Source organism: Trachypithecus francoisi, unplaced genomic scaffold, assembly GCF_009764315.1.
Source record: "Trachypithecus francoisi isolate TF-2019V2 unplaced genomic scaffold, Tfra_2.0 Lachesis_group16, whole genome shotgun sequence".
NCBI classification, from domain to species: Eukaryota; Metazoa; Chordata; class Mammalia; order Primates; family Cercopithecidae; genus Trachypithecus; species Trachypithecus francoisi.
The window spans coordinates 1,534,306-1,553,675 of NW_022681461.1; the positions used below are offsets into that span (position 1 = coordinate 1,534,306).

Below are 19,370 nucleotides of genomic sequence, written 5' to 3' on the forward strand. Positions count from 1 at the left end.
GATGCATTAGATGAGTGTGATTTATGTAAGAAAGACAAGCTGCAATTCCAATCAGTGACCCCACATTTAAAGGAAAGGACTTGGCCCTACATCTAAAGATTGGCAAAGGAATATACTTTTATATGTTTTAAGTTAAAATAAAATGTTTAATGTACCAACCCTTTGACCCAGCAAATCCACTGGTGGGTATAAACCTAAGAGAAATGAAAACATATGTCCACAAAAATACTTAAGCAAAAATGTTCGTAGCAGCATTATTCATAAAAACCCAAGCTGTAAAACCAAATGTCCTTCAAGAGGAGAATAGATCAACAAAATTGTGATATATTCCTACTGAAAGAATACTCAACAATAAAAAGGAGTAAATGCAACAACAACATGGGTAAATTTCATGGACATGACACCGAGTAAAAGAAGCCAGACCCAAAAGAACCCATCCTGTATGAATTCATTTATATAAAAGTCCATAACAGGCAAAACTAATCTATCGTGGGAGAACTCTAGAAATTTCCAAGGTAACCAAATCACACTTCTGTGCCTATTTGCCAAAACTGTACAGCTAAGATTTGCATATTTGAATGTACATACACTTTACCTAAAAAATAGAATTTAAAAGCTCCAGTGGGAAATGGGGAGATGGAGTTAGAAACGAAACAAGAATGGCAAAACGATGATAATTGCTGATGCTGGGTGATGAGTACATGGGACACATTATACTACACTGATTATTTTGTGTATGTTTGGAATTTTCCACAGTAATTTTTTAAGGTAAAATGTTTAAGGAATATGTTATTGCCTATGATTCTCAGTTGTAACCAACTTTTTTGATGAACTGATAAACTCCCTGCTCCAGTGAGGGCCTCTGCTGCACAGATTCCTGGGACTGTGCTCTCTCCCGAGCTTTGGCAAAGGGTTGGCACCAATGAGCTTTTCAAACCACAGTCAGGACTCTATGCCACGTACTCTAACACTTAAATAATATCTACCATGTTGTGCAACTGATGTATTGGTAGTTCATTAAAATATTAAGCGAAAGGTGAGGTGACAGAGCAGAACAAACAAATACGAACTTTGTTTTCAGACAGAGCTGGGGTCAAGTCTCAGGTCTAGCATTTTTAATCTATGTAACTGAAGGCAATTTAATGTCCCTGAGCTTCCATGTCCTTACCTCTGAGGGCCAGGAAAAAGTTGTGCAGAGGCTGCTGTTGCTTCCCCCTTTATCTGTTACCCCTTTTTCCCAGTAATCGAAGTATTGAGATGTGTGTACAGTCTTACAGAATGTCAGCCTCCCTTGCAGCTAGGTGTGGGTGTATGACTGAACTCTCCCTGTGAGAAATAAGAGTACATCATGTGACAGCTTCTAGGAATCTTCTTTAAATAAACCAGGCATACACTCTTTGCTTCTCTTTCATCATCCTTTTTTTTCTTGCTTCTTGTTGTCTTGAATGTGGCTGTGCTGACTGGAGATGCAGCCACCACTATCTTGGACACCATAGGAACAGAGTGGTGGTAAGTAGGCAGGGGCCCTAAAACCTTCCTGGAGCAGAGCTGCCATTCCTGCCTTGGACTCCCTACCTATGGATTTTTATGCAAAAAGAAATAAACATTCTCATTTTATAAGCCACTGTTGAAGTTTCTACTATACAACTGTAAGTCCACAACTGAACTCAAATCTAACGAATACAATACTTACTTCATGGTGTGCAGTGATGAGTGGACGTGCACATGTATATAACATATATTAGCTATTGAAGATAGTAACAACTCATCACTATCATTACAGCCCTCGAGTTACTGTCTTGTTGATTTTCTCCACCCTGCTCTGTTTCTAGCAATAAACAACTTACAGTGGGCTTCAACAAATACTTGTGGGAGTGAGTTGAATATCTCACACTCCAGCTTTTAGTGAGAGAAGACATGCTGGTCCAAAGGAGAATAATTCAACAGTATAATGATAATCATTGGCCAGGTAGGATTTAACATAATTCTAAAAGAAAGATTGGATAAAAACAACGGAATATTGAGGTGGGCACCCCCATTAACTACAGGTCAAGTTTCTCCACATTGGCAATACTGACATCTGGATCCAGATAAATCTGTGTCGGCTGGGGGTAGGGGCAGTGCTGTGCCCTGTTGAATGTTCAGAAGCATCGCTGGCCTCTATCAGTGAGAGATGCCAGGAGATTCTCCTTCCCCGAGTTGTGACAACCAAAAATGTTGCCAGACATTTTTGCAAAAAATGCAAAATGTCTTCTGGGGGACAAAATTGTTCCCAGTTGAGAACCACCGCTAAGATGGAGGTGTATATTCATACAACTTTTCTAGAAATCACTTGGTAATAAACATAAGGAGACTTAAAAATATTTAGACTTTTTGGCCGGGCGCAGTGGCTGATGCCTGTAATCCCAGCACTTTGGGAGGCCGCAGCGGGTGGATCACCTGCAGTCAGGAGTTTGAGACCATCCTGGCCAACATGGTGAAACCCCATCTCTACTAAAAACATAAAAATTAGCCGGGCGTGGTGGCGGGCGCCTGTAATCCCAGCTACTCAGGAGGCTGAGGCAGAAAAATTGCTGGAACCCAGGAGGCGGAGGTTGCAGTGAGCCAAATTGTGCCATTGCACTCCACCTCAGGCAACAACGGTGAGATTCCGTCTCAAAAAAAAAAACAAATTAAACTCTTCATCCAGGAATCCTACTCTGAGGAAATAATTGGTAATGCACACACAGCAATAATTAAAAGACGAACAACCTCATTTTAAAAATGAATGAAGCAGACTGGCGCAGTGTCTTACACCTGTGATCCCAGCACTTTGGGAGGCTGAGGCGGGCGGATCACAAGGTCAGGAGATCGAGACCATGGTGAAACTTCGTCTCTATTAAAAATACAAAAAATTAGCCAGGTGTGGTGGCGGGCGCCTGTAGTCCCAGCTACTCAGGAGGCTGAGGCAGGAGAATGGCGTGAACCCGGGAGGTGGAGCTTGCAGTGAACCGAGATCACGCCACTGCACTCCAGCCTGGGGGACAGAGCAAGACTCCGTCTCAAAAAAAAAAAAAAAAAATGAACGAAGCATCTCAGTATACGTTTCTCCAAAGAATATATACAAATGGCCAATAAGCCCATGAAAGATGCTCAGCTCAAATTGTTAGCTGTCAGGGAAATGAAAATGAAAACCATAACGAGACACCACTTCATACACCCACCAGTATAGTTATCACCAAAAAGACAGAAAAATAACAAGTACTGGTGAGGAGACAGAGAAATTGGAACCCTCACCCTCTGCTGGTGGTAATGTAAAATGGTTCAGCCACTTTGGAACAGTGAGGCATTTCCTCAAAAGGTTAAACACAGAGTCACCACAAGACCCAGCAATTCTACTCCCAGGTAAATAAGCAAGAGAAATGAAAACATATATCTGCACAAAAACTTGTACACAAATGTTCATAGCAACATTCTTTACAATAACCAAAAAGTGGAAACCATCTAAATGTCCATCAACTGATGAACTAAGAAATAAAATGTGGTCTCTTCATACAATAGAATATTATTCAGCAATAAAAAAGGACTGAAGTACTAATACATGCTATGACATAGATGAACCTTGAAAACATGGTATTAAGTGGAAAAACCCAAAAACAGAAATCTACATGTTATATTCGTTGCATTAAAAGTCCAGAATACAGCCAGGCCTGGTGGCTCATGCCTGTAATCCCAGCACTTGGGGAGGCTGAGCCAGGCAGATCACCTGAGGTCAGGGGCTGAAGAACAGCCTGGCCAACATGGTGAAACCCTGTCCCTGCTAAAAATACAAAAAAATTGGCCGGGTGTGGTGACGCACTCCTGTAATCGCAGCTACTTGGGAGGCTGAGGCAGGAGAATTGCTCGAACCCAGGAGGTGGAGGTTGCAGTGAGCTGAGATTGCACCATTGCACTCCAGCCTGGGTGAGAGAGTGAGACTCCATCTCAATCAATCAATCAATCAATCAATTAAAAAGTCTAGAATAAGCAAGTCAACGGAGAGAGAAAATACATCAATGGTTACCTAAGGCTGGGGGGTTCGGGTATGGAATGGGGAGTGACCGCTAGTGGGTATTAGGTTTCCATGTGGGTGATGAAAATATTCTAAAATTCTTCTAACGTTGATGATGAGTATGGTTATACAACTCCGTGACTATACTAAAAACAACTGAATTGTATACTTTAAATGGGTAACTCATACAGTATGTGAATTAAAGTATAAAAAGAAGTTGAAACATCACAACAGGAAAATGCACATACAAGGACAGATGTTGTTATAAGGTTTTGTGGGGGTGTTTGTTTGTTTGTTTTTTGAGACAGGGTCTCACTCTGTTGCCCAGACTGCAGTGGCATGATCTTAGCTCATGCAGCCTCCATCTCCTGGGCTCAAGAGATCCTCTCACCTGAGCCTCCCAGATGGCTGGGACCACAGGTGTGCACCACCACATCTAGCTAATTTTTTTATTTTTTGTAGAGAAGGGGTCTCACTATGTCTCAGGCTGGTCTCAAATTCTTGGGCTCAAGCAATTATCCTGCCTCGGCCTCCTAAAGTGATGGGATTACAGGTGTGAGCCACTGTGCCCAGCCTATAAGATTTTTAAAATCAGAAAACACCTAAATGTACATAAAAAAGGGATGGTAAAATAAACTATGTTTAGTACTATGAACAAATATTAAGCAAACATTATAAATCATCTTTCGAATAGCTACTATCACAAGGAAATATGCTTTAATCTTAAGAGGAAAGGCAGAATATAAAATCTACTTTTAGACTCACAAGCACACACACACAAAACACACACATGAAAATTATAAAAAGAGATTCACAATCAGTGAAGACTGGTTCATTCTGGATGGTGAGATAACGCTGGGATTTTTATTTTCTGATCTTTTCTCTGTAGTTTTTATATTTTCTACACTGTGTATCTAATTAGGAAAATTGTTTTTTTAAAGATTTTTAAAAGATAGTTTATTTCCACAACTTACTGGAGATTTACAGACTATAAGAGCTGAATAAAAAAGGATAAATCATGTATAAAACCTTCTAATTTTACTGATGAGGGAACCAGAGCCCAAAGAGGCTAAGGGGCTTGGCACTCTCTCAGTCACCTTGCCAGAGCCCGTGAAACTGAAACAGGTCCTTTCCTCCTCTCGCCTCCTTTTCCTTCTTTCTTAACGACCCTGTCCCTGACACACACACATGTGCCCGCGCGCACACACAAAGCAGCTCAAAAAATTGAGAGAGTTCTTGGCCCGGATTAGCCTCTGTTCTAACATTTCTACCAGATGAGGTAGGAGGGACCCAACCGCTTCTCTCCCAGAACATCAGAGGGCGGTAGCGAGTCAGGCCCGCTGAGCCCGCCGCACGGTGGACGAACCCCAGCGAGGACAATCATCTCTTTTGGCAGGAGAAGCACAAGAAACTGATTACAATCGCCCTGGAGTCTTCGGGTCTCTCTGGTAAGCCCTGGCTTACAGAGTCTTTGAAGTGGGGTGCCCTGGTTCCCATCCACAAGAGCAAGAAAGGGATGACACCCCAGGGAGCCGCCCGAGCACCAGCTGCCAATACTTCTGGAGCAGCAGCCCATCATCACCTCATTTTCCTGCTCCCAGTGCCATCCGAAAGGGACTCCGCGGCCTTCGGCTTCCTGGGGGGTAGCACAGATGGAAGGCTGCAAGAATGCGGAGGGAACACGTCTATCAAAACGGCTGGCTTCTGATGCTGGCCCCTGGGGTCCCAAGCCCTCCAAAGATAAGAGAATCAGGCGAGAAACAAGAGCCCAGTACTCTTCCGCAGAAACAAAAGGTCAGTGACACTTGGCAGGCCTCCCTGTTCCTGAATGATTCCCAGAGGACAGCAAATTTACAAAGTGGTCAGTGTTGAAATCCAGACATATGGGCCTGGCTGCAGAAGCCTGGCTCCCCTCCTGTTGCCTCCACAACAAGTGAGAGTGAAATACACAAACTTGAGGGCACGGGCGTTCACCCCTTGCCATTAATTTCGATTAAATAAACTTAGCCCAGATGTAGGGCTCTACTGTTCTGCTTTAGCCGAGGTGTGCGAGAAACTCCAACTCTGCCACTCACTGGTCAAGTGAACCCACACACATGGGTAAGTTTTCTGTGCCTCAGTTTCCTCATCTGTAAAATGAAGGCAATACTAATAGTATCAACCTCAGTTGTTATGAGGCTTTACATAGTCCCTGACTACAATTAGTGTTCAATAAATGATAGCTGTTATCTACTACTAATGATGATAAGGATAAAGATCTTAAAATATGGAATTTTTCTGCCCTCATTTCATAAGAAATCAGTTCAACGTCTTGGGGCCTTTACTGTTAGGAAATGCTCTCTTACTTTAAGGACCCTCAAGAAGCTTGTTGGACAACCGTGCGAATCAAGCTAGAATTCATACACTAGAAACCCCTGTATCACACAGCTAAAACTTATCTCTAAATATCTGCCCCAGGCCATTTAAGCTGACGTGTGTCTCTGTTCTCACCTAAGTTGCTGGTTGTAGAAGTTGTTCCTGAAAGGCCAGTTCACCAGGGTTTGATTGGAAGGTTCTAGAAACACAATGTCCACACTTTTATAAGTTCCTCTAGTGCCAGTGGAAAGGCCAAGTAATTCATCATAATAGGTAGATGCTAGGACAAACACTTAGATACTAAGATGAATGAATGAGAACATGTTTTCTAAAGATGGGCATGACAATATCCACCATTCCATCTGATACTCTTCCCATGGCAGGTTTTGCGTCTTCTCCCATTGAATCTGGGAGGGCTTGGGCACAATGCCACGTGACTTCCAGGGTTAAGTCATACAGAACAGTGTAGCTTCCTCCCAATCTTCTTTGGGATGCTCATTCTTGGAAGGTAGCCACCAAGCTGTGAGGAAGACCAAGCAGCCACTCAGAGAGGCCATGCATAGGGGCTTCATGTGACAGCCCCACCTGGGGTCCCAGCCAACAACTCCCTCAATCTCCGGACATGTAAGGATACCGTCCTTCAGATAATTCTAGACCTAGGGCTGGACACATCACTCCATGTGTCCCCAGCACCCCAAGAGTTGGAGACCCTCAGAAACCTCATTTCTAGTTACCAACTCCTGCCTTAGAGCAAGGGGTTTTAAACATTTTGAGTATCTTATCCTATGTTTTTATTTTTACCAACAGTCTTACATAGAACCCCAAACATAAATAAATAGATAAAGCTGGTGTTGCATTCACTGATATGGGTTGGGAGAAGACCAGAAACTGGCCTGATGTACTGTTGCCTGACGTCTTCCTCTGTTCAGTGTGAAAGTAAAAAAATCTTGGGACCCCCAAATCCTTAAGCCAATGGGACAAGTCAAGCTGGGAGCTGCGTCAGGCAAAACTGCCTCCCATTTTGGTTCTAAATAAGATGACTACAAAGAAAAAAAGCTACAGACCTCCCTCACAATTTGCCCACTAGGAAATTTCCTTGTGTGTCCCAAGATCTTTACCCTAAAATGAATCTGTTTAATTTTATCCTGACAATGTAAATTGATCACTTATCTTCACAGGATGGAGACAAAGGACAGAACTCAAAGTCATCCCTCTGCTCACCTGAGACAAATGCATATCTGATTGCTTCCTCTGATGTAAAAAAGTAGAGTCACTGAGCTAGACAAAGCATAAGTGACTTATCCTCTACCCCCTCCCACAAGTGAATTGTGTATTTGGTGAAAGGCTGATCAAAGACTCCAAAGAATGCAACCGCTTGTCTCTTATCTCCCCACACCTTTCCAAAGGTTCTTCTTCTTTCCCCAATATTCTCCCTTTAAATATTGAAGCCTTCAAAATCATCATTGGAGAAAGGCACCAACCTGCTTCCCAGGTGCACATCCTCAACCTTGGCAAAATAAACTTTCTAAGTGATTGAAATCTGTCTCAGACACTTTTTGGTTCACACCAATTTCCTGGGTCTTTCAGGAACCCTGTTTGAGAACAGGTGGGCACTTCCGGACGACAGCACAGATGGGCACCACAGCTTTCCCAAAGATCTTCCGACACAAGTAAAGTGGCAAAAAATGTGTATTCTATGCGTGTGTGACCCCAGCCCCTCCATCTTCGGCGGACTAGGTTGAAGTGCCTGTCTGCTCCTCTGGTCCTCTTCAGCCAGCATGGGACCGGTGAGGAAAAGACAGTGCTGGACTCCTCGCCGCCCGGCTACCTGACCTTGGTGTTGAGCTTCAGGTACGTGACATAGTGTGTCAGGAGCAGCCTTTGGAAGGCGCCGCTGTAGAAGGCCCAGGCCGGGATCAGGCTCAGAAAGCCCGCCTTAAACAGAAAGAAGCGTCAGTGTTGGGGAGGAAGGAGTGACAAGTACCTCAGTTCATCTTTGTGGTCTTTAAAAACATTTTTTCTGACTACTAAAGTGGAGCCCCAGAACCTTTTATGTCATTGATAAAGTGTAAGGGTCTCGTGACACTTTCTCAGCACACAAGGTTTTCTCAGACACCAAAGGAGCCAGTCCTTTGAAACTCCTTTGGACGACCTAGTAGGATCAGCCCTAAGGAATTTTTTTTTCTTTGAGACAAAGTCTTGCTCTGTTGCCCAGACTGGAGTGCACTGGCATGATCACGACTTACTGCAGCCTCAGCCTCCTGGGCTCAAGGGATCCTCCCACCTCAGCCTCTTAAGTAGCTGGCACCATAAGAGTGTGTCACCATGCCTGGCTAATTTTTTTTTTTTTTCAGAGACAGGGTCTCACTATGTTGCCCAGGCTGTGCTCAAACTCCTGGGCTTAAGTGATCCTCCTGCTTTGTTCTCCCAGAGTGCTGGGATTATAGGTGTGAGCCACCGTGCCTGGCCTGGAAATTCTAAATGAAGAGAACTCTGTGTTAACCACCTCCTGACTTACTCTTTCTCTTAGTATGTCCCCCCTTGTCTTCAAGTCCTTTCTACCAAGCTTCTGTTAAAATGAAGATCCTGGGCCAGGCGCAGTGGCTCATGCCTGTAATCTCAGCACTTTGGGAGGCCAAGGCAGGTGAATCACTTGACGTCAGGAGTTCGAGACCAGCCTGGCCAACATGGTGAAACCCCATCTCTACTAAAAATACAAAAATTAGCCAGACATGGTGGCGCATGCCTGTAGTCTCAGCTATCAAGAGGCTGAGGCAGGAGAATTGCTTGAACCCAGGAGGTAGAGGTTGCATTGAGCTGAGATCGTACCATTGCACTCCAGCCTGGGTGACAGAGTGAGAGTCTGTCATAAATAAATAAATAATAAATAAATAAATAAATAAATAAAAGTGAGGATCCAGGAAAGAATCAGAAATGCTTTCCATCATTTGGCACAACTCCAAGGCATAGTGGGCGCCAAGCAAATACGCGAAGCCTGGATGAATGGAAGTCAGTCACAGAAAGGTGTGGGTTATCGACATGCAGCACTTGCTTTTCAAAGAGGAGGAAGCCTTCAGCTCAATGCATTTCAGGCTGTAGAAAGATTCTGTCAATGTACAGGCCTTGACAGATTCCTTGCCACCAAACTGCAACTGTGTCTTGCACAGTTCTGGGGTCCAGGATCCCGGAAGCAATCATTTTGTTCACAGCATGACTTTATTAATCCAACATGCCTCAATCCACCTACTCCCTACAGAACAACGGGATTCCAACCAGAGGAAAGCTTGAGCTTCGGGGGGAGTTATTCATGTTTTGTCAGCCAGCTCAGATCCTCAGACCTCTGCATTCCTCTGAGATATTCGAAGACAAGGGACCAGTGACAGCTTCTGGGAGCCAAAGCTGACCTCTCCTCCCACTAGCCACGCTGCTGAATCAACACAGCTTCTTCCTCAAGGACTTCATTTTTCTCTCTGAACTTTCTTATCTCACAGCAAAATCAAGCCCTCTCAGTAGCTCCGTCCTGAACAACATGTTTTGGCATAGTGAGGTCAGCCATAAAGAAAATAAGCAACATAAATTAAAATTCCAGCCCCCTGGAAAAAGTCCTAAAAGAGTCCTTCTTCCATCTCCATCTTTGTCTACCCCCTCCCATCCTGGAAGGGCCATGTAAGAGCCAGAAAAGGCTGTGGCCGCAGATAAAAGTGGACCGAAATTCTAGCTTCACCATCACCAGCTGGGTGGTCACGGGCCAGCTGTTGGAGCTCTGAGCTTTGTCTTCCTCCATTGCAAAAGGGCGACTCTAAGACCTGTCTCCCAAGATTATTAATACAACTAAGCGAGGCAGCATGCATGAAGCCTCCAAGCACGACAGGGTCTCTGTAGGTAGGGGCTCCATTCCTGCCTCGGTCCCAGCCCCATGTTCCCTGTGGGTGGAGGCCATGCTATCTTTGCCTGGCCTCTTGGTAATAAAAGGGTCGCTTATTTACCATTTGATTCTACATGATTGCTTCTCTGTTTAGATACAATGATCTTTCTAAATCCTGGCAAACTCGAAATTGGCTTTAATGATTACTGTATTTTCATTTATTTTCTCTCCTGCTTCACCAGGCACGAAAACTCCTTTTCCTGGTCTGTTCTTGGCAACTGTTTGCCTGAAGAAATTAGCATCTGTTATCTAAGAAATTAAAAGGAAAGGTCAAGAAAATACTCTGGCCAGGCATGGTGGCTCACACCTGTAATCCTAGCCCTTTGCGAGGCCAAAGCAGGAGGATCGCTAGAGCCCAGAAGTTCAAGACCAGTCTGGGCAACAAAGCGAGCCCCAGTCTCTATAAAAAGTTTAAATATTAGCTGGATGTAGTGGCTTGTGCCTATAGTCCCAGCTACTGCAGAGGCTGAGGTGGGAGGATCCCTTGAGCCCAGGAGTTCGAAGAGGCTGCAGTGAGTTGCGATCCTGCACTGCACTCCAGCCTGGGCAACCTGGCTATGTCAAAATTAAATAAAATATTCAACTTTGACCCTGTGTCGAGATAAAATAAAATTTTATTCTATTTCTGTAAAAATAAAATGTTTATTTTCCTACAAGCAAACATTTTTCAGATGCTGATGAATTCTGTTTAAGCCATCAGCATCCTGGAGGACTAAGGTCACAGCGTGCTCCTGAAGATGGAAGGGACGCCATCCCCACTGGAGAGGGCTAAGCTGTGACACCAAGAAAGTGCACAAGAAATATGTAGTTTGGGCCAGGCACGGTGGCTTACGCCTATAATCCCAACACTTTGGGAGGTAGAGGCAGGCAGATCACCTGAAGTCAGGAGTTGGAGACCAGCCTGGCCAACATGGTGAAACCCTGTCTCTACTAAAAATCCAAAATGTAGCCGGGTGTGGCGGTACACACCTGTAATCCTAGCTACTCAGGAGGCTGAGGCAGGAGAACTGCTGGAACCTGGGAGGCAGAGGCTGCAGTGAGCCAAGATTGCACCACTGCACTCCAGCCTGGGCAACAGCAAGACTCCATTAAAAAAAAAAAAAAAATGTAGTTTTTCTTCCCTGGAGAGAGTGGGAAGTGGGAGGAGAGAAAGAGAAAGGCATGGTCAGAGTGTGTCCTCCGTTCGATGTGAGCTCTGGGCCTAGGCTGGGGGCTGAAGGATAAGCCCTGGCACATGAAGGACGGAGAATTGTGATTCATGAGTAAGGGTGGCACTGAGGGCAAAGGAGGAGCCATTGCCCCCACTTCTCTGGGGTGCAACCACAGGAAATTATCTCAGCATGGGGAGATAGGTGCTGAGATTTGGTTTTCCCAGCTTCCCTGGGTCCACGTTGGTGCTGATGTAGAGATAAGAGCCAGAGGTCTCCATGGATCCAAGCTACAGATGGACCTTGTGCCTGTAGCTGGAGGGGGATGTGGCAGGGTGCAGCGGTCTGCTGCCCTCAGTAGCTGGGGAGGCCTTGTCAGGGCATCCACTGGCCAAGTCAAAAGGACAGAAAGGTTCATCTCCCTCATCCGCCACAGACATAAACTTCAGCAAGGTGAACAGCCGCCCAGGACACCAGCCCACACACACGGAAGGACCGTCATGGACCACAAGGCATCCTCCCCAGCGCCACCTAGTGGGGGGCAGGAAGAAGGGAGGCTGCAGGGAAGACTGAGCACTTCTCCCCAAATAACAGACTGAGAGTACATTTCCTAAATGGCCAGTTGAGATGACGAGATCAAACCCAGTTTAGACTCATTGGATGTTTGATGAAATTTCCTGCAGCAAGTAGTGATCTGGAAGAAGACCAGATCGGCAATAGAAAAAGCGGGAGGCTAAGGCAGGAGAATGGCGGGCACCCGGGAGGCGGAGCTTGCAGTGAGCTGAGATCCGGCCACTGCACTCCAGCCTGGGCGACAGAGCCAGACTCCGTCTCAAAAAAAAAAAAAAAGAAAAAGAAAAAGTAAAGACCTTATATTCGCTGTGTGTGTCTGCTTTGTTGTGTGAGTCACACTGGTGATCCTGCACATTGTTGAGGTTCTACACAAAAATAGCAAGTAATCCTGTGAGAAAGTTCAATATCTAGCTGGGCGCGGTGGCTCACACCTGTCATCCCCGCACTTTGGGAGGCCAAGGTAGGCGGATCACAAGGTCAGGAGATCGAGACCATCCTGGCTAACATGGTGAAACCCTGTCTCTACTAAAAATACAAAAAACTAGCCGGGCGAGGTGGCAGCGCCTGTAGTCCCAGCTACTCGGGAGGCTGAGGCAGGAGAATGGCATGAACCTGGGAGGTGGAGCTTGCAGTGAGTTGAGATTGCACCACTGCGCTCCAGCCTGGGAGACAGAGCAAGACTCTGTCTTAAAAAAGAAAGAAAGAAAGAAAATTCAATATCTCTTCCCAGAGTCTTCTTTAAGTCCCAGCAGATAAAGCAATGCTTTGGGAGACTTAGCACATGGAGCCATAAATCCTTCTAGCACTCACGAAAGAGAGAGGGAAAGAGAGTTCCAATTCCCACAGTAGAAAAGCCAGTAAGACAGAGGAGGAAGCTGGCAGATGGTGGGTAAGTGAGGAAACCCCATCTGACTTTCTTTGGTGGGACCAGAGTCAGAGCTATGCCAATGTTACGTTTGTTTCAGTATTAGTGAGCAATACTCAAATCTACCTTTGTTTCATGTTTGTGTTTGTTTTTAAAAGTAGCCCAGGCCAGGCGCGGTGGTGCACGCCTGTAATCCCAGCACTCTGAGAGGCCGAGGCGGGCAGATCACGAGGTCAGGAGATCGAGACCATCCTGGCCAACTTGGTGAAATCCCATCTCTACTAAAAATACAAAAGCTAGCTGGGCATGGTGGTGGGCGCCTATAGTCCCAGCTACTTGGAGGGCTGAGGCAGGAGAATCACTTGAACCCAGGAGGTGGAGGTTGCAGTGAGCTGAGATCGCGCCACTGCACTCCAGCCTGGCAACAGAGTGATACTCAGTCTCAAAAAAAATTTTTTTAAAAAGCAGCCCAGGAGTGGTAAGAGCCTCTTGTGCCATATGCTAGATCTGTGGCATGCTGGAGCTGGCTTGTACTCACTCATAAGAGTCCGCTGTGATCATTCTCAGCAAACTAACACAGAAACAGACAACCAAACACCGCGTGTTCTCACTCATAAGTGGGAGTTGAACAAGGAGAACACATGGACACAAGGAAGGGAACATCACACTCCGGGGCCTGTCAGGGGGTGGGGGCAAGGGGAGAGAGAGCATTAGGACAAATACCTAATGCACGTGGGACTTAAAACCTAGATGATGGGTTGATAGGTGCAGCAAACCACCATGGCACACGTGTACCTATGTAACAAACCTGCACGTTCTGCATATATATCCCGAAACTTAAAGTAAAATTAAAATTAAAAAAGAGAGCCCCCTGTGCACCACGCACTCCTGAATTCACGCACACAGCATCATACCAGTGGCTTAAACTCAGCCATGCTGGGAGTATTTATACCATAGAAGTCAAACGCTACACAGCAAAGTGGTTTGTGTTGGTTTTGCTTTTTTCCCTGGAGGGCTGATAGCTAAACATTGACTGGAATCCAGGGTCAGCGAAGACAGCAGCCCCCACGTGGAAGCACCATACATCTTGGTCTTCCCTGCTCAAGAGCTCCTGGGAGCCACCTTCCTTTCTGAGGGAGGAGGGAGGCAGCCAAGAATGAGACTTGCCAACTTGGGGGTTATCTAAAGGCTGAGCTCTCAGGCTCTGGCTTCTCCCCACCTTGCCACGTAGTCCTTGTCCCTGGCTATCTTACTGCTGGGAGCATACCCAACGCATCGATGAGTGTTCCAGCAGCAGGGAAGAGCTAGCCCAGCCCTGCCAGGGCCACCTGCGTGTCCTCCCTCCCTGGCTTCAAGGAAAGGAGAAGTTATCAATTACCAAGATTTCATGGGCAAGGCAGCCACAGGTTTCCCCTCCGATTGTGACATAATTCAGTGACTCTTGGACAAACTCATCAGCAGTCTTGGTTATCACATTGGTATTTAGATATTTTGTCATTGCAGTCGAGACGGCATACGGGGTCAGCACCTACAACGGGAAACAAAGACCATGGCACGGAAGCAATCCACTCCGGAAGCAATCCACTCCGGAAGCAATCCACTCCGGAAGCAATCGACTCTGAGAAATTAACACTCAAGACCCGTCCCACCATTTCCCGACTCTTCTCTTCCTAGGCAAGGTTTTAAGATCTTCAGTGGAAAAAGGCACAGAACTGGCACAGAGCTGGGAATCAAAAATTTGGTTTTTCAAGATGAGGACTTAGCCGGCCAACATCAGGTGGCCCAGATGCCCTGCCCAGCACACAGCGTGAACGGGAAGAACTCGGGTCTCTCTCTCAGAACCGAGTTGCAAGACAGCAAATAAAAATACAGGACATCCAGTTAAATTTGAAGTTCAAACAATGAAAATCACTTCAGCACAATCGTGTCCCAAGTATTGCATGGGACATACTCATACTGAAAACCATTCATAGGCATCTGAAATTCAAATTTAACTGGAGGTCCTGTATTTAATCTGGCAACTCTATCTCAGAAGTTTGTTTCTAATACATATAACCAAAGTTGGAGCACCTGAAAGCGCTTTGGATTCCCACTTTCACACTTCAGTTAGGAACCAAGAGTGGCACATACCTCATAACCTTTTCCTGTTGTGGTAAGAAAAGCAATCACACATTGTGCCCTAAAACCCAACGCCATGTTTCCACCTGTGGTCTAACCACATTGTGGCCTGGCATAGGGATCCGTAATAGGGTTTTATTACCTTATTCCCAGAACAAAGGGTTTGGCATCTTTAGAAAGAAAAAAGGCCGGCGTGATGACTCACGTCTGTAATCCCAGCATGTTGGGAGGCCAAGGCAGGACAATTGCTTGAGCCCAGGAGTTGGAGACCAGCCTGAGCAACATGGCAAAACCTCATCTCCATTAAAAACAGAAAAATTAGCCAGGCACGGTGGCACGTGCCTGTAGTCCTAGCTACTCAGGAGGCTGAGGCAGGAGGATCCACTGACCCTGGAAGGCAGAGGTTGCAGTGAGCCAAGATCATGCTGCCCCTCTCCAGCCTGGGCAACATCAAGGAAGGAAGGAAGGGAGGGAGGAAGGGAGGGGAGGGAGGGAGGGAGGGAGGGAGGGAGGGAGGAAGGAAGGGAGGGGAGGGAGGGAGGGAGGGAGGGGGAGGGGAGGGGAGGGAGGGAGGGAGGGAGGAAGGAAGGAAGGAAGGAAGGAAGGAAGGGAGGGGAGGGAGGGAGGGAGGGAGGGGGGAGGGAGGGAGGGGAGGGAGGGAGGGAGGGAGGAGAAGGAAGGAAGGAAGGAAGGAAGGGAGGAGGGAGGGGGGAGGGGAGGGAGGAAAGGACAGAAGGAAGGAAGGGAGGAAGGGAGGAAGGAAGGAAGGAAGGGAGGAAGGAAGGAAGGAAGGAAGGAAGGGAGGAAGGAAGGAGAAAAAGTAAAAAATATATATATCCACAAAACTGTTTTTGGTTTTGTTTATCTTCACATCACATTTGGAATTACACTGTTTCATAATTGAACCCAATTATGAGTCAGTTAATCCAAATGAGCAGGTTCCTATGGAAATTAAAGCATGATTAATTTGTATAACACTTTTCTTTCAAGGATTTCAAAGTATTACTCTTTGAGAAATATAAGGAGGGTGCTTTCTCCACCACAGTTTCCAGATAGGGAAGTAATGATAAGTATTTTCATTCTTAAGTGATTTGGGGTTGACAAAACATCTGTATGTACAAAATAGGGCTCAATAAATATTGTTCAAACATGTGTACCTATTTCCTCATTAGCTCTTTGCTATAACCCAGAGATATAAGCAGGCATTGTAAGCCCCTTCTTATGGATGGGAAAACTGAGGCTCACAGAGTTTAAACAAGCTGACCAGGATCACTCAGATGATAAGTGGCAGAGCTGGGATGAAATTCAAACCCAACTCCACAGTACATGCTTTCTCATTCATTCAGCAAATATTTATTGAGCACCAACTATGCGTGCGTTCGGAGAGGCCAACTGGTTTTTGAAAGATCACAGTCTTTTCACTTTCTCCTCCTTGCTAGAAGAGCACCTCCAAGATCTCTGCATCAGAGAAGAGACAAGGGACCCCATTTCCCCACCCACATCTCCTCCTGACCCTGCTGCTCCATGGTACCCACTACCTCTGCAGCTGTGCCCTGAGGATCAAGATAAGATGCTGCTGAGGGTCACAAGGCTAGGAAGCAGGTGGCTGTGATGATCATTCATGTTCAGAAATCACCAAGGATTCCTGATTCCTTCTTCTTCCAGACACACGCATAACAGAATTGCACTTCCTGGCTCCTGTGGCTGTGTGCGACCGTGCAACCAGATTTGGCCAGTGATTTATGAACAGAAGTGAGATGTGTCATCTCTGGGCCAGAGCACTTCACTGTCAAAGCAGGACCCACTAGAACGTCCCACTCCTTTTCCTCTGGCATGTCGGCTGCTCCATCAGCCTAGGGCCCTGTGTCAACACAGTGAGCTAACGCCTTCTGTGAACCCACAGTGGATATGTCACGTGAATGCAAAATAGGACTTTGTTGTTTTAAGCCACTGAGATTTTAGGGGTTATTTTTTACTGCAGCAAACTTAGCCCAGACAGAGTTGCAGCATTGCAAAAGAGAAACCCCAGCTTCAGCTGGGATGGGAGCATGGAGACCCCAGCATGGAAGCAGGACCCTCCGATGGGTCAGACGGCTTCTGCATGGCAGAAAAAGGGACTGTGACACGGTGGCAATGCTGTTACAACCACTCACTATGGCTCAGAAATGATATTATTGGCCAAATTCCTACCATTAACTCATATCTGCCTACTTAAAAAGCTTTACCCTGTAGCTGGCTGGTTTATAGGAATAGCCGCCTAAAATACTCTCACTGGATATTTTAATTGAAAATCGGTGTGTGCAGCAATAATTCCAAGATATAATTTTGAATGTGCCTTTCTTCATTTCTAATAGTATATTGTAAAACTTTTTCCCACACAACAATAACAAAACAAAACAAAAACTCTGTTTATTCTACACTCCAGAAACTACCTAACTCTAACTCTGTTGCTGAACAAAGCACAAATAAATCACTAACACTTGAGGAATCACACTGCTCAGCCTGCAGCAGGCAGTGACAGCCCAGCTCCGCCCAGGTGAGGACAGGTCATCTCCACGACATAGGTGGAAGGGAAGCAGAGTGCCTCCTCCTCACCTGCTCAAGAACCAGAGTGTGGCGACCTCTGTGGCCCATCACAGAAGGGCCCCTCCCCTGGTGACTAGCCCCTTCCCTCGTTCAAACTCGGATCAAGTGCCCAGTTTTGTTTTGTTTGCTTCTTCTCCAGAATTCCTCCCACATAAAAGCCTGTGTCCTGTGCCAGGGTCAGAGAGGAAAAGCCACAAACAACCCTAATGTCTGCTGGGATGAAGCATCAGGTAGCAAGAAGGTCCACAGCATTTCTGAGCAGCCACTCCCCTCCCCCATTTCCTCCTCCAGCACCCAGCGTGTTGGGGAGGGCAGCAGAAGCCACAGTAGCAGGTGGGACTGAGGCGCCCCGAAAGCCCACATGGCCTCCCTAGCTCTTCCTGCTGACCACACGTGCACAGCCAGGCCCGTAGGAGACAGTGGCCCCAGCCTGCAGGAGGTCCAGAGTAACCCTTCCCAAGGACTCACAGCCGCCCACCTCACCTGGATGATAACAAGGACTCACAGCCGCCCACCTCACCTGGATGATGACTTCTTTTGCTTTATATTCCTCTTGCAGGGCCTTGGAAAATGCGCACACAAACGCCTGGAGCAAGAAGGAGAAACACCTGAGACACCTGAGGCCCCAGAGTGTGCTCCCTTGTCAGAGCCAACTTCCTCTGACTTCAAGGGGCACTGCAGAGACACTATCTGTAGACCTTAAAATAGAGTGGGGAGCTGTGGGTACGGAGGGTACGGAGGGTCCGGAGTGTGCGGAGGGTACGGTGGGTACAGAGGGTACGGAGGGTACGGAGGGTACGAAGTTTCCGCTGCACAGGGTGAATATGTGCTGGAGATCGACTGTACAGCATGGTGACAAAAGCTAACAATCATAGACCCCATACCGGAAGATTGCTAAGCAAGTAGATCTCAGGGGTCCTCACCACAAAAAAAAAAAAAAAAAAAAAAAAAGGTAAATATGTGAGGTCATGGATATGTTAATTTGCTTGACTTGATCATTTCACAACATATACATATATCAAAATATCACCTTGCATACTGTAAATAGACACAATTTTGGTCAAATATGCCTTCACGAAGCTGGAGAGTGGGGCAGAAAGAGAGTAAGGGAAAAAATGAACCAGCTTGTCTTGATGGGAGTTAGCACTTCATGCTCTGGGAAGAGGACCCCCCACTCAGCAAGAATGCCTGTTTTGGGATAAACCCATTCCTAGGGCCACTGCATGTATTAACCTCCTCTGTAGAGCGCTCCCTCCTCCTCAGGCTGTGTTTATGACGAGGGAGCGCATGGTCAGGCTAGACCTCCCAGTCTGGAAGGAAGCTACAGTGTCACTTGTCAGCAGGAAGACGGCAAGAGCTCCCAGAGGAGGTGAGTGGGGCTGGGGCTGGCATCCCCGGAGGCTGGCCAGGTCGTGCACCGCAGGGCTTCCTTCATGTGCCGGGAGCAGGGGCTTTATTCTAATTTCCTCTTGGGCTTCCCAATGACTAGCTCAGCCCTGCACATATGAGAGCGTCTCCAGGCAAACCTTTCCATCTACTTGCCAGAGGATCAAAGGAAATTGCCAACTGGGAGAAATAAGAGGACGAAGGAAGAGACTTGGAAGTCATGACATCACTCACCTTGGAAGCTGAGTACAGGGAGTAGAGAGGCCAAGGAAACAGGGCTATCCCGGAAGAAATGTTCAGGATGAGACCTTTCCGCCTGAAAGGCAAAGAAGCAAAGTTCCCATGGCTTTGTTGCCTTACCCTACCGTGGGTACAAAGAAAACA

At 46.5% G+C, this 19,370-nt stretch overlaps 1 protein-coding gene across 3 annotated transcripts in view; it reads right to left on the reverse strand.

The window, feature by feature from the left end:
• Nucleotides 1–8,056: 8,056 nt before the first annotated feature.
• Nucleotides 8,057–19,370, reverse strand: part of HSD17B3 (hydroxysteroid 17-beta dehydrogenase 3) — a 59,011-nt gene continuing 47,697 nt past the window's right edge. For 2 of the 3 annotated variants that reach the window (XM_033236649.1, XM_033236647.1), the window contains 4 exons: nucleotides 19,221–19,302; nucleotides 18,121–18,186; nucleotides 14,275–14,424; nucleotides 8,057–8,320 (listed from right to left, as the gene is read on the reverse strand). In XM_033236649.1, coding sequence (XP_033092540.1) covers nucleotides 8,210–8,320; nucleotides 14,275–14,424; nucleotides 18,121–18,186; nucleotides 19,221–19,302 — 409 coding nt within the window. In that variant the 3' untranslated portion in view covers nucleotides 8,057–8,209. The remainder of the gene's footprint in view (nucleotides 8,321–14,274; nucleotides 14,425–18,120; nucleotides 18,187–19,220; nucleotides 19,303–19,370) is intronic. The other variant, XM_033236648.1, reaches the window with a different exon arrangement.